The sequence below is a fragment of the Pelobates fuscus genome, chromosome 11 (genome assembly GCF_036172605.1).
Source record: "Pelobates fuscus isolate aPelFus1 chromosome 11, aPelFus1.pri, whole genome shotgun sequence".
Classification (NCBI taxonomy): domain Eukaryota; kingdom Metazoa; phylum Chordata; class Amphibia; order Anura; family Pelobatidae; genus Pelobates; species Pelobates fuscus.
In genome coordinates, this window is record NC_086327.1 from 26,774,137 (window position 1) to 26,800,690 (window position 26,554).

At 42.4% G+C, this 26,554-nt stretch overlaps 1 protein-coding gene across 1 annotated transcript; it reads right to left on the reverse strand.

The window, feature by feature from the left end:
- Positions 1-24,720: 24,720 nt before the first annotated feature.
- LOC134576780 (galactoside alpha-(1,2)-fucosyltransferase 2-like) lies at positions 24,721-25,584 on the reverse strand. Its single transcript, XM_063435484.1, has one exon. It carries the CDS (start codon positions 25,582-25,584, stop codon positions 24,721-24,723), a length of 864 nt encoding a protein of 287 aa, XP_063291554.1.
- Between the last annotated feature and the right edge of the window lie 970 nt (positions 25,585-26,554).

Below are 26,554 nucleotides of genomic sequence, written 5' to 3' on the forward strand. Positions count from 1 at the left end.
TGGTTCATGGATTGCAGGATAAAACTTACCAGGAAAGGTTAAAGGATCTTAACATGTATAGCTTGGAGAAAAGACGAGACAGGGGGGATATGATAGAAACATTTAAATACATAAAGGAAATCAACACAGTAAAGGAGGAGACTATATTTAAAAGAAGAAAAACTACCACAACAAGAGGACATAGTCTTAAATTAGAGGGACACAGGTTTAAAAAAATTATCAGGAAGTATTACTTTACTGAGAGGGTAGTAGAGGCATGGAATAGCCTTCCAGTTGAAGTAGAGGTTAACACAGTAAAGGAGTTTAAGCGTGTGTGGGATAGGCATAAGGCTATCCTAACTATAAGATAAGGCCAGGGACTAATGAAAGTATTTAGAAAATTGGGCAGACTAGGTGGGCCGAATGGTTCTTATCTGCCGTCACATTCTATGTTTCTATGCTTAGGAAGTTGGCTATCGAATTCTGTATTCCAGGAAGATGAATGGCTTTTAAACCTGCTAGATGTACTTGTGCTCATGTCAATAATGCTCTCATAATCCTCATCATACTGCGACTCCTGGTTCCTCCTTGATGGTTGATATAAGCTACCACCGTTGCGTTGTCTGTTCTAATTTTGACCCATTTGTAGAGGAGATGTTGTTGGAAATACTTCAGAGCTTTAAACACGCCCATGAGCTCTAGGAGGTTCGAGGGAGTGTTTGTTACTGGTGGTATCTATTTTCCTTGAATTAAATGGTTATGAAGATAGGCTCCCCATCCCCATTGGCTGGCATCTGAAGTTATGATACTCCACTGAATGTTTCCCAGGGGAAATCCTCTGAGTAGAAATCTCTTGTGTAGACATAACATCAGGGATTGGTGAACCTGAGGAGGAATGTTGATGGGCTGTTGCAGATTTCCTGATCTGAATTGGCGAATTTTTTTTTTTTTTAAACTTCCTCATTCTCCATTGTGCCCACTCACCACTGGACCACCAGGGATGAAAGAGTGCCGGTCCCCCCCTCCAAGATACCGCAATGCCGGTCCCCCCCTCCAAGATACCGCAATGCCGGTCCCCCCCCCTCCAAGATACCGCAATGCCGGTCCCCCCCCCTCCAAGATACCGCAATGCCGGTCCCCCCCCCTCCAAGATACCGCAATGCCGGTCCCCCCCCTCCAAGATACCACAATGCCGGTCCCCCCCCTCCAAGATACCACAATGCCGGTCCCCCCCCTCCAAGATACCACAATGCCGGTCCCCCCCCTCCAAGATACCACAATGCCGGTCCCCCCCCTCCAAGATACCACAATGCCGGTCCCCCCCCTCCAAGATACCACAATGCCGGTCCCCCCCCTCCAAGATACCACAATGCCGGTCCCCCCCCTCCAAGATACCACAATGCCGGTCCCCCCCTCCAAGATACCACAATGCCGGTCCCCCCCCCTCCAAGATACCACAATGCCGGTCCCCCCCCCTCCAAGATACCACAATGCCGGTCCCCCCCCCTCCAAGATACCACAATGCCGGTCCCCCCCCCTCCAAGATACCACAATGCCGGTCCCCCCCCCTCCAAGATACCACAATGCCGGTCCCCCCCCCTCCAAGATACCACAATGCCGGTCCCCCCCCCTCCAAGATACCACAATGCCGGTCCCCCCCTCCCAGGCTAAAAGGTAAGAAGGGAGGGGGGGACATAATGCCTGTTATTTTATTTGTTTATTTACCCCCCCACACACACACACACAATCCATTCTAACATTTATACACACAGCACTCTCACACCCATCACACTCAGCACTGTCACACACAGCACACACAGCACTCTCACACACACACATCACACTCAGCACTGTCACACACAGCACACTCAGCACTGTCACACACAGCACACACAGCACTGTCACACACAGCACACACAGCACTGTCACACACAGCACACACAGCACTGTCACACACAGCACACACAGCACTGTCACGCACATCACACACATCATACACAGCACTCCCACACTCAGTAGTCTCACACACATCATACACAGCACTCACACACACATCATACACAGCACTCTCACACTCAGTACTCTCACACTCAGCACTCCCACACTCAGCACTCTCACACACATCATACACAGTACTCACACACATCATACAAAGCACTCTCACACACATCATACACAGCACTCTCACACACATCATACACAGCACTCTCACGCACATCATACACAGCACTCTCACGCACATCATACACAGCACTCTCACGCACATCATACACAGCACTCTCACGCACATCATACACAGCACTCTCACGCACATCATACACAGCACTCTCACACACAGCACTCTCACACACAGCACTCTCACACACAGCACTCTCACACACAGCACTCTCACACACATCACACACAGCACTCTCACACACCGCACCCTCACACACAGCACTCTCACACACATCACACACCGCACCCTCACGCATCACACACAGCACCCCTCACACACAGCATCTATCACACTCAGCACTGTCACGCACATCACACACATCATACACAGCACTCCCACACTCAGTACTCTCACACACATCATACACAGCACTCTCACACACATCATACACAGCACCCTCACACACATCATACACAGCACCCTCACACACATAACTCTCACACACAGAACTCTCACACTCAGAACTCTCACACTCAGAACTCTCACACACAGAACTCTCACACACAGAACTCTCACACACATCACTCTCACACACATCACTCTCACACACAGCACCCTCACACACAGCACCCTCACACACAGCATCCATCACACACACATACTGCACCCCTTACATACACACTACTTCCAAATATATCTATATATATATATATATATATATATATATATATATATATATATACATACATACGCACACAGATTCCTTGTAAGCAAACACATACTACACCCCTAAACACATACTTTCTACAAACACTACATCACCTATACACACATACACACACACACTATAGCCTGTATGCACACACTTGCTATATACCCTATACACACACATTCTCTACAGTCCCTAGCCACATATGCATTACACCACAAACACAACATGACTAAAACCAACCTTATTACACAATACCACACCACAATCAGCTCACTCTACACACACGCAATACCACAAGCAGGCTCCAAACACATGCACAGTACTCTTTAATGGCATTTTTGACTCCTGGTATCCATTTATAGAGACACCAGAGACAAATTGCAAGGAAACACAGTGCAAGCATGTTATTAAATTTGCTTGCGCTGTGCAGAACAAATACAGGGCTTTTTTCTCATGCTAGAGCTCTTCAGCAGAGCTCTGTGCATGGTCTGCCCTGGAAGAGCATTGAACCAACATGCTCACTTTGAGAGGGGGCGTGCTTGTCATTGGTGATGACAAAACACACCTTCTTTGCCCCGCCCCCTTAGTGCCCGGGCCGAATTTTTCTCCCAGTCCGGCCCTGGCTGGAAACAAGACTGAGGGTGGAAGGAGTAGCAGGGGTTACTTATACCTTCTGTTTTAATTAGGTTCCTGTCTGGTTAGGGATACGGAGGAGTTACCCATTGTTGTTGTGATGCCATGGCCTGTGACCAGGAAAAGAAAATTACGGTAAGGAGGAATCCATTTTACTATATGTATATATATGTATGTATGTGTGTATATATATATATAGTTGCATACGGTAATACATATAGTTACATATATATAGTTGCATACTGCTGGGGATCCTGAGTTTGTACATTGTGTAGTTCTGTAGTCTGTATCAACTATATTGACAAAATGCACTAACCTGGAACACAACCTCATAAAAACAGTAACATATCTTCTATTACCTTACCAACAGCCCCATTCAAGCTTTTTTTCTTTCAATGAATATGGTGCCTCACCCCAATATAAATTTTTGATGAAGGTTGCCAGACGAGTTTTGTTTGTTTGCTTGTATTGCAACATGACAAGTCTCGGTTGTGGCAGAGTCAAACAGTTAGTCATTTTATAATTGTAGTATTTTGTGTAATTCTAAGTTCAGGGAGACTATTATGGGATACAACTGCAAGAGTCAGAGTTTCATTATTGTGCTTGGACTGTTCAATAAAGTTTTGGGCAGTAAACTAAATCCTTGCCTAGGGTGTAGAAAGCCTTGCATGGGCCCTGGATACGTACTCCTGGAGAATTATTGGGAAGTGAATTGGGACTATTTAATTATGAACTATAAGAAGAATAGCTTAGATGCCTTATTGTTTAAAAATAGGACTGATTGTTTTTTATTTTTTTATTTTAATCCGAAAAGGCATGGTCACCTAAATATTCATTTTATCACTATAGTGTCAGGAATACCTTTTGTAGTGTTCCTTTCATACATTATTTTTATTGCATTCTAACAATCCTACCTAAATATTTCTTCTTCCTGCAATACTACAGTACCTCCCATCCCCTGTCCCATGAGAATGGGAATGGTTAAAACACTCAGAAGAAATATGGAGGGCACCCTTAATTCCATTTAAATATTTACAGGGTTATTCACTAAAGTGCGAATTCAAACTGTCATATACTGTGTCACTGGACACTAAACTGTTTCATCTCTTGATACATAACTTGACAGCAGTAAGTGTGTCATCCTATAAAGTTATTCCTCACTGCCCCTGCAACATGCAGCAATGCTCTTGACTACTTTGTTTGCCAGATAAATCACTGTTCCCAATAATAGGCATGTGCACGGGCAAAAAAATCTGGTTTGGTTCGGCACTTCCGAAATTCGGGACTTCGGCAATTCGGCACTTCGGTTCGGCACTTCCAAAATTCGGGACTCCGGCAATTCGGTACTTCAGCACTTCGGCATTCAGGATTTCGGCACTTCGGTTCAGTTCGGCACAAATTAGGGAGTTTGACAATTTGGGAATTCGGCACCTCAGGACTTCGGCAATCTCCTACCCCTAACTCTACTCCTAACCCTTACCCTTACCCTTACCCCTTACCCTAACCCTACCACTCCCTTTCACCATAACCCTACCCCTACCTCTTACCTTATAGTTAAATCCCCCCTCTTATAATATTGTAAAGTATTGTTGGCGCTATATAAATGGTAATAATAATAATAATAATAGTGCAAAATTAACAGTTTTGCAAAAGTCAGGGATACACATTTTGGATTTTGTGGGACATGTCATTCAATTTGCATAGAAATGTTCTTTATGTAACATTTGTTACAAACTTTTCTATATAATATAATATACAGGATGTTCGGTGAAGAAATACTAAGGACATGTGATGAGACCTTATGGGCAAAATCTTGCCCAAAGCGACAGTGATATTAAAGATGGCACTGCATATTGGTTCACCTTTTGTATTGCCAATTTCGATCTGTAATTATCCATAATCTGTCTTGTGGGAAAATAAAAAATATAGCAAACTAAAATCCAAATCGCAAAGTTTGCCAAAAAAAGGTGATCTTGGATAAATGCTCCAACCTTATACTGCAACTGCTGCACTTTACAATTATAAAATGTGAATATCTGACAACAAGTAATAGACATACTGAATGTAGACAAGAGGTGAAGAAGGTCCTGCTCAAATGAGCTTACACTCTATAACAATAATAAGACACAATCGAAATAACAGCACGTCAGAGGGGGTAGGGATTGATGGACAAGCTGCCTGTGTCGAAATAAGTAAAAGACGCACGTTTGTTGAGTAAAGAGGAAATGTAGTGATGGGTGGAGTAGGTGAGGGTTTTGTAGGTGAGGGTTAGCAGTTGGATTTGGAAAGATACAGGAAGTGAAGGTAACGATTGGCAAAGGGGTGAGGTATGGGGGTAGCGGACAGTCAGAAAAATAAGCCTGGCTACAGCATTCATTACAGATAAAAGAGGGGCAAAGCGAGTATAAGTACATCCCACCTTGGATTTTTAAAGGCATCATTTTTACATTCAGATTTTTATTTATATTAATTTAGACAAGTTTAGTGATTAATATCGACAGGAACGAATTATCTAGAATTCAATGAAAATTCAAAGCAAATTTAAATTTTTAGGTTGAAATATCCAAACTGAAATCATGTCAGACTTGGAGAATATTTCTGATTTTGTGTATTCTGACCAAAAATTTAAAAAATAACTTTGAATTCCTCACAATTCACACTTTAATGAAAAACCCTGTAATTTGTAATTCCAGCTGAAAAAAAAAACTGAAGCTTTGATTAAATATCAATTTGTACAAATCAATGGCAGATAGAAAAACGTGTAATAAAGAAGGATTTCAATCTTTTGCTAAACTTTTTCGATTTTATGCAAAATATTGCTATAACTTTTTGAAGTTCTTGCAACCTTGAGACATTATCTCACAAAGGTATACTGATATACACATTCTCTCTTTCTCTCTCTCTCTCTCTCTCATAGTGTGAGTTTTTGCATTCTCCCATTTTCAATGCATCAATGACTTGTTGAATAAAGAAAATCAGCTGTGTTTTTTTATTAAAAGCCTCTCTCGGCATGATTAGCCTATATCTAGCAGCATATTAACACCCACTACACGTTCCACAAACATGTATATCCTGATGTTAACATGTACTTTACTCTCGACTATCAATCGCATAACTCCACATATAAGTGTCACTTTAAAATAGTGTTTAGGGGCCTCATCCTAGCCTCTCTCGGCAAGATTAGCCTGCGTCTAGCAACAAATCAACACTTACTACACGTTTCAAAAGCATGTATATTTTGATGTTAACATGTACTTTACTCTCGACTATCAATCGCATAATTCTACATATAAGTGCGTCTATGATCCGTATCTCTTAAAAATGCGCTGTTTCTCTAATATAAAAATGTGCATCGAATTCTATGCCACAACTGTTAAATATTGTTTCCCCCAAGCATGTCCCTGCCGTTGGGGCACGACATGAATGAATGTTATGTTTAAACTCATGCACAAAAAAAATAAAGAATAAAAAAAAAAAATTCAAATAGATTTTGGGGTTCATTGGTTAACATAAATGTAATAGACAGACAGTCCGACAGAATATTTATTTAGGTTTGCATGCGTTTTGGATATATAATAAATGTACATTATACATACATAAAACTAAATTATATGATCGGCCATTATGATATCCTTTTAATTCTACTAACCTCTCATTCTTCTGTTCATTGTCATCAAGTTCGTTTCTAGAAAATAGTTTTTCCAGAGCAGGTTATTTGAGACATTGGATTTTCCAATTTGAATGTAAAACCTGTAGCTACTGCCCTATTTAATATATGGGTGTTTAAAACAAAGGGGGGAGGAGAGAAATGTTCAGGCTGAATGTTGCAATGAATAAAGGTGTGAGCTCTCTCTTTCTATTCTATAGGATTAATACAATACAGTTCTTTTAAAAAAAATGTAAAAAAAAATGCATAACATTTATTTAAAACTTAGAAACTCATAACTCTCATATAAAAAGCAATTTTAAAAATGCATATTTGTTATCAGATTGCTGTTTAATTATACCTAAAAATGAAATTATGTAAATGTATATCATTATAGCTTTTTATTCCATTTACCTTAATAGACTATGCTCTGAATGTTTTTATATTAATACCACCCATGTCTGTAGTCTGTTTAATATATCCTACCAATGTGGTTTATTCTGTTTAGGAATGTTTGTGCAATATAACAAAAAAAATAGATTTCAGATCAATAGTTCTATGCCTGTAATCCTTCAAACATCTAACTATCAGAACTGGATTACCTGCAAGGAAACTTTGTTGCCCACCTTGATACCAGCAGTAATCCATGGCCCAGCACATTGGAGGACAGCCAGAAATCAGTTAGTGAGTTTAAGGATCTCACTTTCTCTGACTCAGTGGAATGTCTGTTGATACGATGCGTTGGAGGAACTGAGCTGAAGTGTAAATCACCTGCACTGCTCACTTTAGTGAATAACCGTGAGAGATTATAAGCAGGCGATAAATTAAAGGGGAAGAGAGAATAAAAGCTGATGAGAGAATATAGAGGTATTTACTAACAGAGAGATATGAAGATTATGAAGGAATGGTGAGCGCAGGTCAGACCAAATTACAAACTGAAAACTGAACTGCAAAATATAGGATAAAGTAGTTAACTTGAAAGAATTCTCCAACCTGGCAGAGCTTGGATGTTTTTACCTAATTATTGCTACTCTGTGTTCAATTCACTGCAACACTGGAATTTAGTGAATAAACATCTGAAATAATGTAATTGAACTGATAAGGGGATAGCAAAATCCATCTTCGCCTAGACGTAAAAAAACACTTGCACTGGCCCCGGCTAATCCTAGTTAATAAATAACTGATCTGGACAGAACACAAAGGGGCTGAGGGAGAAGGAAAAACACAAGGGGTTGTGGTAGAAAGAGACACACAAGGGGCTGGAGGGAAGTGGGGTGTAAGAAACACACAAAGGGAAAATATGGGAGGATAAGAGATTAAATGAGGTAAGACATTCAAAAGAGAGGATAAGGACCTCAAAAGGGGTGTAAGAAATTCATGAGGGCGTTTAAGGGACATACAGATGAAGACACATTTTTTGGAGTGCGAATGGAGGGGGGGCAGCAAAATGCATCTTCACCTGTGTAGCTGGGAACCATCGGGGAAGACAATTGGGCCACCGTGATCCAGGTAAGTAATTTTCTCCCTTTTTGGCACAACCGCTCTGCTCAGGTGCGGTCGCGTCAACCGGGGACTTGGGTGTATTAACAGTATTGTCACGACCGCACCGATCAGGCATGGCCACGCCGATATGAGCACCAGGGGCGGTGACACTTACTACCTTTTAGATGGGCTTAATACCAACAGTTTTTATGTGAGTACATATGATTGCATTTTACATTTCTTGTGTATGCATGTGTATAATGGTATTTGCATTATTCGCACAGCTGACCAACACCAGCTAGAAAAGGGATTTGGATCCCCCTAAAGTATCTTCCTGTGTATACCTTGGAGCCAGGTGTTCCATTGGCTCTAATCTTGTGAATGATGTTCTTATTTATCAATACCCACATTTTGTGTTTAGAGGAGAGAAAACCCAGCGCCTCCAGTCTGCAGCTCCACTGGGTGCAGAACTACAGACCAAGTAGTAATCTTGCAAATTCAGCCAATAAAAGCATTGCCGTGGGTTACTATGGCAATGTTCTGACACTTTAAGTGCCAGAGCTCACAAGACCTCTACCACATGATCTTCATCTCTTCACTCGAAGGAGCTGCAGATCGGATAGCAAAGCCACCGAACCACCAGAGAGAGAGACTACTGGAACACAGGGCCGGACTGGGAACAAAATTAGGCCCGGGCATTTTTCAATCAGAGCGGCCCCCTAAGAAGGGGGCGGGGCCAGAGAGGGTGTGTTTTGTCATCACTAATGACAAGCACGCCCCCTCTCAAAGTGAGCATGTTAGTTCAATGCGCAGAGCCCCGCTGAAGAGCTCTAGCATTAGAAAAAGGCCCTGTATTTGTTCTGCGCAGCGCAAGCAAATTTAATAACATGCTTGCGCTGTGTTTGCTTTTAAATTGTCTCTGGTGTCTCCACAAGTGGGATACCAGAGGACAAAAGGGCCAGGAAAGTGTATGGTGCATGCGTTTGGAGACTGCTTGTGGGATTGCGTGTGTAGAGTGTGGTGTGGTATTGTGTAAATAGGTAAATTTCATTTGTGTTTGTGGTGTAATATGTGTGGCTAGGGGCTGTAGAGAGTGTGTGTATAGGGGGCATAGTTTTATAGGGGATGTAGCGAGTGTGTGCATACGGGCTGTATTGTGTGTGTATAGGTGACATAGTGTGTGCAGGGGTTGTAGAGAGGGTGTGTTTAGAGAATGTTGTATGTGTTTGCTGACAAGGAATGTAGTGTGTGTGTGTAGGTGGTGCAGTGTGTGTGTGTAGGAGATAGAGTGTGTATAGGAGATTGTGTGTGTGTGTGTGTGTGTATAGAGGATTAAGAGTGCATATAGGGTAAGGGATCTAGCGTGTATCTGGAGCCTAATGTGTGTAGTGGTGCAGTGTGAGGGGTGCTGTAGCGTGTGTGTATATATATATATATATATATATCTATGGACATATTGTATGTGTGAGGGGCGCAGTGTGTGTGTATGTAAGAGGGGTGCTGTGTGTGAGGGTGTTTTTATCTGCCGTCACATTCTAGGTTTCTAATTTTCTTTGTCTGTTAACTCACTGAGGGTTATTTTATATATATATATATATATATATATATGTGCTGTGTGTGTCTGGGTGCTGTGTGTGTCTGGGGGTGCTGTGTGTTTCTGGGGGTGCTGTGTGTTTCTGGGGGTGCTGTGTGTTTCTGGGGGTGCTATGTGTTTCTGGGGGTGCTGTGTTTGTCTGAGGGTGCTGTGTTTGTCTGAGGGTGCTGTGTGTGCCTGGGGGTGCTGTGTGTGTCTGGGGGTGATGTGTGTGTCTGGGGGTGATGTGTGTGTCTGGGGGTGATGTGTGTGTCTGGGGGTGCTGTGTGTGTCTGGGGGTGCTGTGTGTGTGTCTGGGGGTGCTGTGTGTGTGAGGGGGTGATGTGTGTGTGTGTGAGGGGGTGATGTGTGTGTGTGTGTGAGGGGGTGATGTGTGTGTGTGTGAGGGGGTGATGTGTGTGTGTGTGAGGGGGTGATGTGTGTGTGTGTGAGGGGGTGATGTGTGTGTGTGTGAGGGGGTGATGTGTGTGTGTGAGGGGGCTGTTAGTGTGATTTTTTATTTAAATGTGCCTGGGGGTGCTGTGTGTGCCTGGGGGTGCTGTGTGTGCCTGGGGGTGCTGTGTGTGCCTGGGGGTGCTGTGTGTGCCTGGGGGTGCGGTGTGTGCCTGGGGGTGCGGTGTGTGCCTGGGGGTGCTGTGTGTGCCTGGGGGTGCTGTGTGTGCCTGGGGGTGCTGTGTGTGCCTGGGGGTGCTGTGTGTGCCTGGGGGTGCTGTGTGTGCCTGGGGGTGCTGTGTGTGCCTGGGGGTGCTGTGTGTGCCTGGGGGTGCTGTGTGTGCCTGGGGGTGCTGTGTGTGCCTGGGGGTGCTGTGTGTGCCTGGGGGTGCTGTGTGTGCCTGGGGGTGCTGTGTGTGCCTGGGGGTGCTGTGTGTGCCTGGGGGTGCTGTGTGTGCCTGGGGGTGCTGTGTGTGCCTGGGGGTGCTGTGTGTGCCTGGGGGTGCTGTGTGTGCCTGGGGGTGCTGTGTGTGCCTGGGGGTGCTGTGTGTGCCTGGGGGTGATGTGTGTGCCTGGGGGTGATGTGTGTGCCTGGGGGTGATGTGTGTGTCTGGGGGTGATGTGTGTGTCTGGGGGTGATGTGTGTGTCTGGGGGTGCTGTGTGTGTCTGGGGGTGCTGTGTGTTTCTGGGGGTGCTGTGTGTTTCTGGGGGTGCTGTGTGTTTCTGGGGGTGCTGTGTGTTTCTGGGGGTGCTGTGTGTTTCTGGGGGTGCTGTGTGTTTCTGGGGGTGCTGTGTGCGTCTGAGGGTGCTGTGTGCGCCTGGGGGTGCTGTGTGCGCCTGGGGGTGCTGTGTGTGTCTGGGTGCTGTGTGTGTGTCTGGGGGTGCTGTGTGTGTGTCTGGGGGTGCTGTGTGTGTGTCTGGGGGTGCTGTGTGTGTGTCTGGGGGTGCTGTGTGTGTGTCTGGGGGTGCTGTGTGTGTGTGAGGGGGTGATGTGTGTGTGTGTGAGGGGGTGATGTGTGTGTGTGTGAGGGGGTGATGTGTGTGTGTGTGTGAGGGGGTGATGTGTGTGTGTGTGAGGGGGTGATGTGTGTGTGTGTGAGGGGGCTGTTAGTGTGATTTTTTATTTAAATGTAAATATTTTTTTGTTAATTAAAAAAAAAAAAGTTATATCCCCCCCTCCCCTTCTTACCTTTATCCTGGGAGGGGGAGGGGGGGGTGCCGTGGTGCCATTGAAGTAGCCATGCTTCCTTCCCTGGTGGTCCAGTGGTGAGAGTGAACTCTAACCTGCAGGCTAGAGTTCACTCTCGCGAGATCTGAGCGTTGCCGCATTTACCGCGGCAGCGCTCAGACCTCGCGAGAGGACCCGGCGGAGCTGCTGGATAGAGCTCCGCCGGTTCTCTCTCCTGCTTCCCTCACTCCTCAGCCCCGGTCAGCCGCCTTTAACAGTGTCTCTGGGCCGGGGAGGGAGATCTTTGATCTCCCCACCGGCCCATGGAGGCACACAGCAGGGCCGGTGCTCGGATAGCGCCGGCCCTGCACGGGCTGGCAGGAGAGATCCTGTGATCTCCCCTGCCGGCCTCGGCCCCACGGCCATCGCGGCCCACCGGGCATTTGCCCGGTGTGCCCGATGGCCAGTCCGGGCCTGCTGGAACACCAGGGAAGGAGACCACTAAACCACCAGGTAATTGATTACTTTTTTTTTTATTAAGGTATCTCAATGTGGGGAGGCTGGTCACTAAAACACAGCCTCCCCACACACTATTACCACCACCATCCCACACTGTCATCCCCACCACACTGTCTCAACCTGCCCACACACTATCAAACCACCCTGATGGGGGGTGTGGCCTAACCACCGAAGCGGACAGTCGCACGGCCTCAGAGCTCCGGCTAAACGACGAGAAAACTAACCTTTAATATAGGGGTGACCCCCTCAAAAAAGGCACCTAAGAAACGTCTTACACTCACTAATGGGTAAGAAGACGAAAAAACTGAAACCTGACCGACCCCAGCAGGGGAGAAGCATCGGGGACCTCTGGAGGCAGGCACATGGCGCCCAGGAGTCTACAATGGCGGCTCTCCATGGCGGCTGTTCCGACTTCTCCGACGGAATGTCGGAGGAAGGGGACGATGACCACACGCTGGCAACGGCTCGGCAAATGACTACACAAGTAGCACCTCAGCAAAGAACTCCCGATGCCGCCCCAGTAACCTTAACGGCCATCAGGGAACTCATGGCAGAGCTCCACACTAAAATCTCGGCGGACGTGGCCATGATCCGTGAGGACCTACGGGGCCTGACAGGCCGCATCGGAGAAATGGAGCACAAAACACAAGCCCACTCACAACAAATTAATGTCCTCACACGACAGGTGGAAGAGCTCACAAAACAGAGCGCAACTTATGAGAGTAGATTCGACGCCCTTGAAGACAAGAGGAGACAGAAGAACATAAAATTAAGGGGTGTAGGGGAGACGGTGCCACCAGAAGAACTCCCACACCTCGCAAGGCGCCTCCTGACAGCCATACTTCCACCAAAACAGGCTAAAACGATATCGCTGGAGGGTATTTTCCGACTACAGAAGCCGATTAAGGCACCAGCCGCAGCTACCAGGGACATTGTGATACAGTTCCAGACCCTCAGGGACCGGGCGACAGTGATGGCAGCAGTCAGAGGGCAAACTCCCTATAACTTCGAGGGAATGTCTCTAACTTTCTTTGCTGACCTGTCAGGGGGAACCCTTGCTTGGCGACGGTCGCTCCGACCACTTACCTCCCTCCTGCGCACGAAGACCATCAGCTACAGATGGAGCCAGTCTCGATCACTCCAGATACCACGCGGAGACACCGTCATCACCATACGGGACTTATCGGAGGCACCAAGCCACTTGCTCGCACTGGGACTACCACCGGACTCGCTGGGCCCGACAAACCCTCATGGATGGGACCCCGGGGCTACCCGTGTCTTTGTACCCAGGGACAGAGCGCTAACCGCTAGAGCGGGGCCCACAACTTAATTCCAAGCAGGACCGGACCCACGCACGAGCTGATGACTTGGATGGAACTGCTGAATGCTCCGGCTTCACTGCGGACATTTGCCGCCGAGCATGAGACAGGGACCAGATCTGCCATACTTTTTTGTGATGCAAGTACGGCCAGCTGAATACCACCCGCTCATACTGATCTGCTAATTATTGTTCTTATTGTTTTTAGTCATTGTCATGTGCTCCCTTCTCTGCCATAGGGATTTATGGTGGCGGGGCCCTCTCAGGCGGTAAAGGGGTTTAAACCGTCTCTCACGAGCAATGTTGGGGGTATATTGGCATCCCATAAGACTAGTTGGTATCCTTAGAGGACGAAGGTATAAACTATCCCCTCCCTGCAGTTAAAGTGGACTACGGGAACTGAGAAATCACCTTAGACGCCTTGATATCTGGTACAGTTAGCTTAGGAGAGGTGTATGTCTTATGTAACTCACACTGTAACAACGAAAGGAAAAAGAAAAAAAGGAAACAAAAAAAAAAGGGAACCAGAATAAAACTCACGCATACCCCAGTAATTAACGACACCTCAACCGCCTAGGGTTTCCTCGTAAAATAATTTTGGGACGGCATGCAAACACACCCAATAAGGTCTCACATGCCTTTACCGTAAACAGGAAAAAAGGGGAGAAAAGGCTGCGCCAAGAGATACAATAAAATAAGTCCCAATAAAAATATAAAAAGGATATATATAAATATATATAAAAGTCAATATAAAAAGGAGGATAAATGTCTATGTTGCGCTGGTGTTCTCTCTTCTTATGATGCTTTGGATCCTCCCGTGATATATAAAATATAAAAGGGAAAAGGACCAATGGTGCAGATTGTGGGGTACGTGGAAAATTAAGAATAAAGATTAAACGCGTTAATGGATTTTATTGTATACTTTTAATAATAAATTATGTTTGGCTTTATCTCTGTGCCATTCATATTTTTATTATATATATTTTTATCACTCCAATTTTATATTATCCTTTCCTGGCATTTTATATATCCTAAGGTGGGGATTATACCACCCACGCCATATCTCAAGTGCAGTGTCATCTGCACTGTATACTGTGAGTATATTTATTTTGTTTTGTATATACCACATCTTATCTTCAGAGAGCACTATCTGTTATATATTTTTCTCCCTTCTCCTGAGAATTGGACAGCACCAGTGGATCAGAATTTCCTGATATCCTACTAGCAGGGATTATACTGCAGAACGCCCATTCCACCTGAGCTGGTTATAGCTCATACAAATGTGAGTTTATTACATCTTTATTCTTCATTTTCCACGTACCCCACAATCTGCACCATTGGTCCTTTTCCCTTTTATATTTTACATATCACGGGAGGATCCAAAGCATCATAAGAAGAGAGAACACCAGCGCAACATAGACATTTATCCTCCTTTTTATATTGACTTTTATATATATTTATATATATCCTTTTTATATTTTTATTGGGACTTATTTTATTGTATCTCTTGGCGCAGCCTTTTCTCCCCTTTTTTCCTGTACATCCTTATCCCAGAGGGTTAGAGGGTGACCCTCTGTAAGGTTGCTGCCTCCTTTGTATATTATTAGCGCTAACCTACTCTACACTTTTTCTTGTACTTTACCGTAAACACCCTAATGCCCCCTCCAACATACCCTCCAGACCCCGGTGGTCCTCCTAACCACCCCATAAGATTCATACCCAGTTCTCAGGCCTACATCCCGCGGCTTCTTAGCCCATAGTACTCCCAACGTCTCCTTCTAGATCCCACCACACGAGGCACTCACCATTGCTTCATATAATAAGGGATTTTCGCTTCTGGGCTCTACTGTTTTTAATTAGGCTGGGCCAGTAGGAGCCTTATACGAAGGTTTTATATTAAGTTTTTACGTACAGAGTACGGGTTTCTATACATGTATATATGTTGTATTGGTATATTTGTTTTTTGCTTTGTTTTTGTGTTTTTTTCTGTCGTTTAAGATAAGCTAAACCTTCTGCAGCATCCCTGATGGGGCGGGACTCTTCTTGCACTCCCTATATTGACCTACAATGCTCTTAATTGAGGCGATAATGGGTGATGCGATACACTGCTCGGTGTACTTCGAGCCCTTTTACTAGCCCAATGTCGCTCATGGCAGCTAGATAGCTGTGACATTCGCCCTAACCTTTTATTAAGGAAGTATACATCAGGTACCATTGAACCAGTCCACATTGCCTGCCCTTTGCGTAACTGCATTTAATTATACTTATTAAGCTCTAAACACTAGACCCCCCCGCCAGCCCTGACGCAATAGTTAGGCCGCTACATGGCATTGAACCATGCATTTACGTTGGAAAGACGAAAATCGATTTGGCCGCCTGATCGCCCCATTAAGCCATACACCACAAAGGGGAACTGCAGCACACTGATACATGAGGCGCTTACAGCACAGTCCAAATTCATGTGTATGAATGTCTAGTTAAAGCTTTACACGTCTCATTTTTTGACACAGCCTTCATTATATAACTACTGGCGAATTTATTTTACAATTATAACAATTTGAGTTACCACCTTACCTACGCGTATATTTAACTTTGTTCTGCATCTTTAATACTTGTGCGATGCCTTTTTCAAGTGTCGCTTACAACAAAAACAAAAATTGTGCATTGTATTTCTATGTTATGCCACACAAAAACGATGTTTACTGCTATATAATGGGTGCCTGCCGTTGGGGCATGGCACACACGTGTGTAAATGTTAACCTATATGCACTCAAAAATAAAGAATTAAAAAAAAAAAAAAAAGATGGAAGCACTCAATGGCTTTCTACAATTATTGTCAATTTGTGGGGTGGCACTTCCCCAGCTGTATATCTTGATTCTTGTTGTAATAAAGTGCTGGCGACTGCGCAAAACCACCCTGATGATATATCAGGTTTACTGCTTATTCACATGATATACCAAGTTAATTATTGTTCTGCTAATTGTAATTTATTTGTTTTATTTACTTGAGGTTATGACTTGGTTTTTTTATGGCCTTGTCTTTTTAATTTATCATTTCCGTTTTGCTGTTTGTTTTTTGTTCAAGATGTTTACTTCATTTTTTTTGTCAGACGACAGCAAACTGTAAGGTCACTCACCAATATTGGAACATCAACGTCAATTCAACCGCTGTCCCAGAATTATAAATGCAGCATCATTTTCACCAGATCAAAGTTGCGTCATTGTGGTCCCTGTCACGAACGCACCCTATTCCAAGAGTGTGCGTGACGTAGTTGTGGTGGTGAAAGGGTTAAAGTACACTATTTGTCGGCACTAGACCGGAAATAATGTCAAAATCCCCCTTTTTAACACCACCCACACTTAAACATAATAATATAACTATTACTATTTTAACGCTGCCACCACCAAGACAATTTATAAATGGGGTGCCTTGGTCCCCCAGGTAAATCAACAATAAAACCCACCAAATATTACTTAGTACAATATTTAAGGAATTACAAAAATACTAACTAGTCTCTTCAGGTAACATGATCCTTAACCAGACAAAGGCAGAACTTAATAAATGAATATTTATTATGAGCAAAAAATGGTCACAGTGCATAGAAATAAATATGGTAAAAAAAATTACACCAATAACAGATAAAAACAAAAAGGATAAAATACAGAAGTCCTAATTACTCACTTAGGTTTTTCAAAGTACAACTTCTGTCCAGGGGGTCTCTGGCAAGGAAAGATGGTGACTCACTCAAAATTAGATCTTGGCCCCAAGCAAGTACACTACCACCCTTCAGGATTACAGGAGATATACCCTCTGGATTATCACACCTCAGCCAGGGGTGGAGCCAAAGCGTACCTATAGTGATTCTAAGTGACCACCTCCTTTGTTCCGGAATCAACAAGCCAAATATAAACTTTTGGTTTTATCTCCTCTACTGTACTTGCCACAGAAATAATAATTGCCTCTATGAATTTGTTATTGTTTTCCCATTCCATAGACATGTTGCACGCCCCGCCCACGATCCAATAGGACAGACATCACAACTCCTGCCACACGGTTTAAGTTGTGCAACTCATGTTTAGGCTTAATTAAGAGATTGGGCTTGTCCCATTCCAAATATAATAAAAATGAGCCTTAATTATTAACCTGTGGGTAAGTATTAATGTTTCACTTGGATAAGATATTGGAACACAAGGATCTTCATGAAACTAATCCCGTTACCATATCAAAAGGATTGAACTATCCTTTACAAGGTACATGCCAAATGGATGAAGAGACATTTAGACTTTTTCCAAGTGTAGAACCTCACACCTTGCAGAGCCTTAATTACTTCCCGTCCATATAGTAAAATCCTTTTCACATTCCTATGCCATTCATACTACCCCTTCTGTCATCTGACCTCTGTGGGGGTTCCAGCTTTAAAAGATGTAACTCCTGTTGACCTCAGCGATAGCATCTCTGTAATTTGTGCCATTTACTACACAAATTACATTAAAGGATAATATTTTATAGTGTAATAATAAATTATGCAACATTTGCCGTGACAACCTTTGCCCGATCAAACCTAAATGACGCTAGCCACCACCTCTGCGCCTTTTATTCCTTTCTGTTGGCATGATGGTTATGATGCATTTTGCCTGCACAAAAGAGGCCAAATGTCACACAAGGGGCCTGGACCTATTTAGACTCCTGTCATCTTTGGACCAGTGCTCTCTCGTGATTTTTACCCTTTTACCCGGCCACGCTATGGTCTGATAATATGCCTTATGTGAGTGCATATGATTGCATTTTACATTTGTTGTATATGCCTGTCTATCTTTTGACCTTGTTTCTTTGGTGTACAAAAAATAGGAGGGGAAACCCCAAGGAAATGTGGGAAAAATACAATTGATTAAAACATAAAACTTTATTCACTTTGACTTTAAAAAGTGTAGAAATTAAACAAAAAAACAACCCCCAAAAAAGTGCAATCCTATCTGTGCCTTAAAGGATAACTGTGACCTCAACACTATCTTTTAATATAATGATCCTTCCATCCAGTTTTGAAAGGAAATTGGGTATATGTTAAATGAATTATATGTAGAAAAATTAGAAAAAAAAATCCCTGCATTAAGTATTTGAACTGCACTGTGTAGGGAGTGAAGCAGGGAAGACCATAGAGACTATATAGATGTTACAAAGCTCTGTATTGTGTGCTGACATAGTAGCATGGATTACAGTGTGTATTTAGCTGTAGGTGGGTTGTTTACCCTTATGTAGGACATCCATTTGGTGAATAAGGGCACTTCAGTCTCCCTTCCTACTTGGCTATACTTCCCTTCTCTCCTTTTTGTTACACTCTTTATCCATTTTAAAGGAATTAAGCCCTGCTCCAGTTATCCTTTAATAGCCTTTCAACTTATTAGCAGAATTTATATTACATTTTTTTTCTATTAATATATTAGGCATTCTCTGCTTTGTAGGCTTTTTGATAGCTCTATATGGTATTTTAGTAGTGTACTTTTGAGTTAATTAGCTATTTCTCATAGATGTTATCTATCCTGTTGTTTGTGTCATATTGAATAAGGACTTATATTTTTAGGCTTTTCAACATTCCTATAATTTCTAGGTGGCTTTTCAAGATATGGCTTAGGACATTTTTTACTTTTTTGTTCTGACGTTGTTTAATTTATCAAGTCTGTCTTAGAAAGGGGATACAGATGTCTTAGTATGCCTTTTTAAAGGTGGTCCACACATTCACAAAAGGGCATTTTAATTGTGCCTGCTCTTTATTAAAATATGGCAACCAAACCCTAATAAATGCCTAAATAGGACTTACCATGTGGCACTAATGGCATATTTGGACAACCTTCTACAGGATAAAGCAGAATTGGGTAACCCCAAAAGAATAAAACGTATCAGTAATTTTGATGCTGGTTGGTATGCGATGAAAGACAAAAACGGGGAGATATTGGCCACTCCTGACTTACGATGAACATCTGAAAGAGTGATTTCACCAAGAATCGAAATTACAGCAAGAGGCGGTAAAACAGAAAGGATTTCACAAAACACGGCCCAGATAGAAACATAGCTGTCTTATAAATGAGAAAAACCCAAACTCAATTGTATTTAATAATACGCATATTGGCCTGTTGCCAGAGGACACGCAATCACTTAAACGTTCCTGGGGAAGTACATTGTCCATACATAAAGCCCTATGTCTCATGCCAGTGCTCTAGAAGTTCTCTTGTTCTCAAGGGTTAATGACCCGGAATGAGCATCTCTGTGGTACAGAAGATTGTCAAATCGAGTGTTAATTATGAGATAAAGCTATCTGAATTTTGAAATAGGAAGAGTTACATTATAAGGATCCCCCACACTCCCCTTTGAAGAGGAGATCCAATCAAAGGAAGTGCTTGAAAGACAAGATTTTTTGAATATCCAGCAGGGCACTTAAACTCTGTTGGTGCAGGAGCAACTTCACTATGGGTCCCTGATGATGGTGCATTTTGGCACCAAAACATACATTGGGCAAGTGACACAATGTGAAGTGTTTCTTGTTTAGGTTTTAGGGGTTTCCTACTTTTTAAGTATATGTGATTGCATGATGTGCCTCCAAAAAGCATGTCAGACCTTAATAGGAATGAAGCTAAAACATTGAATGCATCATTAGCTTCCCAGTCAACACAGTGGGGTAGAGCGTGGTCACTAAGTCAAGGAACAAAGTTTCTGCATAGTTTGCAGCAGACACAACCTAAATGGCTTTTAGTGAATTGGGAGACCACCATCATAAGGCAAACTAAGATGTCTACATTTTAGAGAAACTTCATTCAAATTTTTAATTATGAGTATTTATAATATCTAAGTGGAAAGCAGTTACTCGTTTGCTGAGATTTAGTCTCAGCAACTTCATGAATGATACAGTATAAACTTTGAGCTTTAGTTAACAACATAATCGATAGCCGTAATCAAGGTTGGAGCTCCCTCTGCTGACTAAAATAGGAATTGACTGAGCAAGGGGAGAGTGTTGTTAAGTAACCACGCTGAGGTCTCATTCAATACTGATAGCAATAATAGATGCTTGAACTTGCTCCACTGGCAAAATTATGTACCGTATATACTCGAGTATAAGCCGAGGCCCCTAATTTTACCCCAAAAAACTGGGAAAACTTATTGACTCGAGTATAAGACTAGGATGGGAAATGCAGCAGCTACTGGTAAATTTCTAAATAAAATTAGATCCTAAAAAAATTATATTAATTTAATATTTATTTACAGTGTGTGTATATAATGAATGCAGTGTGTGTGTATGAATGCAGTGTGTGTGTATGAGTGCAGTGTGTGTATGAGTGCAGTGTGTGTGTATGAGTGCAGTCTGTGTGTATGAATGCAGTGTGTGTGTATGAGTGCAGTGTGTGTGTATGAGTGCAGTGTGTGTGTATGATTGCAGTGTGTGTGTATGAGTGCAGTGTGTGTGTATGAGTGCAGTGTGTGTATATGAGTGCAGTGTGTGTGAGTGCAGTGTGTGTGTATGAGTGCAGTGTGTGTATGAGTGCAGTGTGTGTATATGAGTGCAGTGTGTATGAGTGCAGTGTGTGTGTATGAATGCAGTGTGTGTGTGTGTGTATGAGTGCAATGTGTGTGTATGAATGCAGTGTGAGTGTGTCTGATTATTATTTAAATGTTTATTTATTTTTTCGTCCCCCCTCCCTGCTTGATACATGGCAGGGAGGGGGCTCTCACTCCCTGGTGGTCCAGTGGATGGGCACTGTGTAGGTGGGGGGCTGGCAGAGAGTTTACTTACCTCTCCTGCAGCTCCTGTCAGCTCACTCCTCCTCCGCGCCGGTCCGTTCAGCACCTCTGTCAGCTCACACTGTAAGTCTCGCGAGAGCCGCACTATGACCCCGCAGCTCTCACGAGACTTACACTGGGAGCTGACAGAGGTGCTGAACGGACCGGCGCGGAGGAGTAGGGAGCTGACAGGAGCTGCAGGAAAGGTAAGTAAACTCTCTGCAGCCCCCACAGCCCCATTGTCTGTATTATGGCAATGCAAATTGCCATAATACAGATATTGACTCGAGTATAAGCCGAGTTGGGGTTTTTCAGCACAAAAAATGTGCTGAAAAACTCGGCTTATACTCGAGTATATACGGTATATATTGAGCAAGTTGCCAAAATGATGCAAAGCAAGCTCACTTAGGCTTATTTGAAATTAAACACCGGAAGTTTTTATTTTATTTTGTTTTCTGCAACTTCTACACCTTTTTAAGTCAATATGAATAGATTTTAATATTTTAATCAATTGTATTTTTACCACTTTGTTGTTGGTATTTCATCTACATTATTATAGGGACAATAAAGTCACAAAAACAACTTTAGATTAATTAAGCAGTTTTTGTGTATAGATTATGCCTCTGAAGTTCCGTTGCTCCATTATCTGCCGTTTAGGAGTTAAATCACCTTTGTTTCTATTTATGCAGCCTTAGCAACACCTCCCCTGGCTGTGACTGACCCAGACTGCGTGAAAACAATATGGTTTATTTTTAAATCACATGTAACTTTCTTTAAAAGTGTTTACCTCCTGCTCTGCAAAATGAACTGTAATTACATGCAGGAGTCTCCTGCATGGTCTAGCAAGCTGTTAACAGAGCAGGAGACAAGAAATTCTAAGTTAAACAGAATTTGCAATAAAGGAAGTATAAACATTAGCTGACTATTTACAGGAAGTGTTTAGGAAGGCTGTGTACGTCACAAGCCCGGAGGTGTGACTAGACTGCATAAACAAAGTGATTTAACCCTTTAAGGACACATGACATGTGTGACATGTCATGATTTCCTTTTATTCCAGAAGTTTGGTCCTTAAGAGGTTAAAGTGGCACTGTCACGCCGAACTTACATCATTTTCTATTGTTTCCTCTTCCTCTCTCAGAATCTGTTCTTCTTTTCTTCCTTTCTTAAATGATCAAAATATGGCGTCAAGTTTATATTGTTGGATACGTTTTTAAAATTATTTAATATTTTTAATGCTTCTATAAAATTATTTAATATTTTGAAAAACATTTCAATGTTTTTATATTTTTGACATGTTGAAATATGTTTATAAATACGATAAATTTTTTTTGTATTTCAAAAGATTTTAATATTTTCAAAAGATTGTTTTAAATGTTAATCCCAAAATATTAAATCATTTTAAAAGCTTATCCAACAATGTTAAATCGAGGCCTAAGTTTGAAAAATTATAACGCAAAAAAGTTTTCTGTTAGAAAAAACTTTTCAAATGATCTATCTACAAATGTCACCATTCAATTCCTAAACATGAATGTATTATTTCTGTAGGTTTTCTTTTGGTGTGCTTTATGTATGGGCAGTATTCCTTTAAACATTTTGAACACTTCTCCCTCTTCAGGCATCCAATCAAAGGAGAGACAGAGGAAAATTCACATGCGGAGCTCTTCATGAGCCAACTCTTGGCTCTATTTTAGCAAGGCTCAGCCACCACTAGTGTGGGTGCTGTGTGAACGTATAAAGGCACAATATACTTAGTAGGAACTCTTTGTCTGATTGGCTTGATCCAACGGGCAAATTTCACTTCACATTGTGTAAGTAGGAAGTTAAGTTATACCTAATGTCACTGCATCTGTTTTGTGAAAACAAACATATATAATATCCATTACTTTTATAACATACTTGCTTTTTTCTAACACGAAAGTCCAGTTATAATTTTCTAATTATAAGTATATACTTCATATGTAAATTTTACATTAGAGTAATTTTGGGAGGCCTGTTACATCTCTCTCAATAAAGAGTTTGCCAGGCTATCACATTATTGTGTTATGCATGTTTTATACTCATCCACCAGAGTATGCTGTTGTACCATTTTCTGCTCTGAGAATTCACAGCTTTCTGACTCTTGTTACAATTTAGCATGTACGAGGTTTCAGAATATCTAAGTTGCCAGTGGCTGATATTTTGAGTATACATGTGCATTCGTTTTCGGCCGAATATGATTTTGTCCAAAATTTCTTACTATTTCGTATTCGTTTAGTAAAATGTAAATGAAAGTGCTATATACGAAATAGTAGTTCCCCCCCAAATTCTTATTTATGGCCCCCACCCACCTTGCAGGGGTGGGGGCCGGGGGGAGGACAGTAGGTCCCCCCCTCCACATTCTTATTTAGGGACCCCACCCGTCGCACAGGGGTGGGGGCAATAGGTTTTTTTTGTTTGTTTTTTTACAGTGAGCAGTCCATGAAGGGGAGATGGACACTTCCCATGGTCCCTCTTTTCACCTCAGCGGTTCCGACTCCAGCCGCTGTAGCCCTGCGCCTTTTTATGATGAGGCACATGCGCGCCGACGTCATGATGCTGATGACGTCACAGTCTGCCAAAACGGTCGATTTGGAACGTTTTGGGGGCGTGGCTATAGAACTGAAAGCTACAAGCTATAAAAAAAAAACACTTAGGGTATGGATCATTGCCCTGTTGTGGTTTCTGTTTACAGTTAAACTTAAATTAACTGCATTCTGTCATCCTGTGACTCGCTATTGGTTTGTCCCTGACCATTCTTATCTAACCCGGCCATTCTAAGGACCAGTACACATTGTCTAATCTATAACCAAATACACACTGCGTGTTGGGTTACTAGGTATCGTGACAGTTATCCTTTGGCCTAGGTCTGTCTACTGTCTAGGTCTGTCTATTGTGTACCTCTCCTGTCCTTCGCTTACTTTGACTATTCAAGTCTGGCCACCTCTAAGGACCAGTAATACACTTCATACCCTTTACCTATTTATATAGGTTATCTTTTGGTTCAAGTTATGCCTGTTCTGTATCCCCAATCTATATGCAGTGGGTAGTCAGTTAATAGTTGCAGACAGGTTGGGGCAAAACATAAATTATTAACCAGCATATAGAAAACAAAATCCATAATTATTTTATTACAATACAATTTAAAAGTTCATCTAATACTAAAGGACTTGACAAAGACCAAGATTTTATCTTGGTCTTTGATCTTTATATAGATAGGTATCTATGAATGTCCCTGGATCCTATAAAACAATTAATTATTCTAAAATCCTAGTTTCTAAAATAATTTTAACCTCTATAACACCCCCTTGCCTGGGTTGCCTTTTTTCAGAAGTGGAGAGAGGTCTGCTGGAATTCCAATCCATTCAGGTCGAAAAAAGGCCTCAAATTTTAAACGTCCAAGGATATTAGAGTCAGGTAAGGTATAATTTGCCAGGTAGACAGTCTCACCTCCCACCAGGTACCCAACCCAATTCCCAAACGTTCCTATAGTCATAATAGTGTGGTTACAGTGTGCCAGCAGGGCAAAGTCTCGGGCTGGAGAACCTTCTCTACCGTCTCCAGCAAAGTTGACATCACCCAGGGAATTGTTTATATTCTGCTTGCACCAGTCCATGCCGTTACTGGTCACCACAAATATTGGGTTTTGGTATTTATTTCTAAAATAGTCCATTGCTTTCTGTAAATATCCCTTATCAGCAACAACTGCTTTATTGTTTGGCAGAATTTTTACATAATCTCCTCTGCGGACGTGCACCCCAACAAAGGTAACATTTTTCTTATTACCTCGCACATTAGCAAGATAAGCGTAGCTCTCCTCCTTAATCCATTCATGAAAACTGAATTCTCTTAGAATCTCATCCTTTAAAAAATGATAAAATGTCCAGGAGCAGGGATAACCAGTTAGTCTCACATAGTCTCCTTGGAAATTCCTGTACTCTGGAGACATCCAATTATGAAGTCTGTAATCCTTCCATTTGATACGATTAGCAACTTCCTGGTTAAGAACGGGGAGTCGAATTTTAAAGATTTTGGATAACTGGTCATGCATTCTTGGAAAGATGTAGGCTTGGTAACCATTAAGTCTTGCAAGGCCATAGAGCGTAGCATACTCCCCAAGTAAATTCCCTAGGCGTCCAGCAACATTTACAGTCATCATACCTGTGTGATGTTGTTTGGTGGCTATTGCCACTTCTTGTTCTTGTTGAGCTCCTTCAACAACTTCAATGCTTTGTTTGGTCTTTTCAGTAAATGTTATATTGGCATGATAAAAGAAGGATATACTTGCTATCGTGAGGAACATCACAAAGAATACGATACATTGAAAGGTGCTGGGTTTCCTGGTGGCAGCTGGCAACTGCTTCACAACTACAAAAATAATAATAATAATAATAAAACCAATGGTTAGCGTTTCACAAATTTCAAAAATGGTCACAGTAGAAACGAAACCTACATTTTTGCATTAAAATAAAATAGAGTTTTATTAGTAGTACAAAAATCAAATGTCTTATTCAAGCAATATGAGCACTGTGTGGATATATATCAACAAAGTTCTAAAAATACGGCAAGAACCACAGAAACAAACAGACACAATTCCATTGGTTCCATGGTAATTGCTACACTCCTAGAATGTTCTCCCACATTTCTATTAGTGAAACATTTGTAAATCGCTTCCAAGTGTTCTCCACCTTGCAGACCTTGGTATCAGCCAATGAATAATAAAGTTTAATAAACACTTATCTACAAACGTCTTATATCAAACAGGTTTGTCCATAAACGTTTTGTGAGAGAGACCCCACCAGTGGACTTGTTTCCATAGTTGATCATCAAAAGCAGCTGTGATGTGTGAGTAGTTCAAACAGCCTTGATATCGTTGCAGTTAAAAAAAAATAAACACCGTCCACAGGTTCAATCCTGATTTTAGCTTCTGCACACTACTTATGTCAGTCACTTCACTTTTACATTGAAAATCCTGTAGGAACCGGCTCTAGACACCAGAACAACTACATTAAACTGTAGTTGTTTTGGTGACCATAGTGTCCTTTAATATCCACTGAGACCAACGGAATATGTAGGGAGTAACAAATGTCTACACTATATAGCTACCACATAAAACCAAGGTATCAACG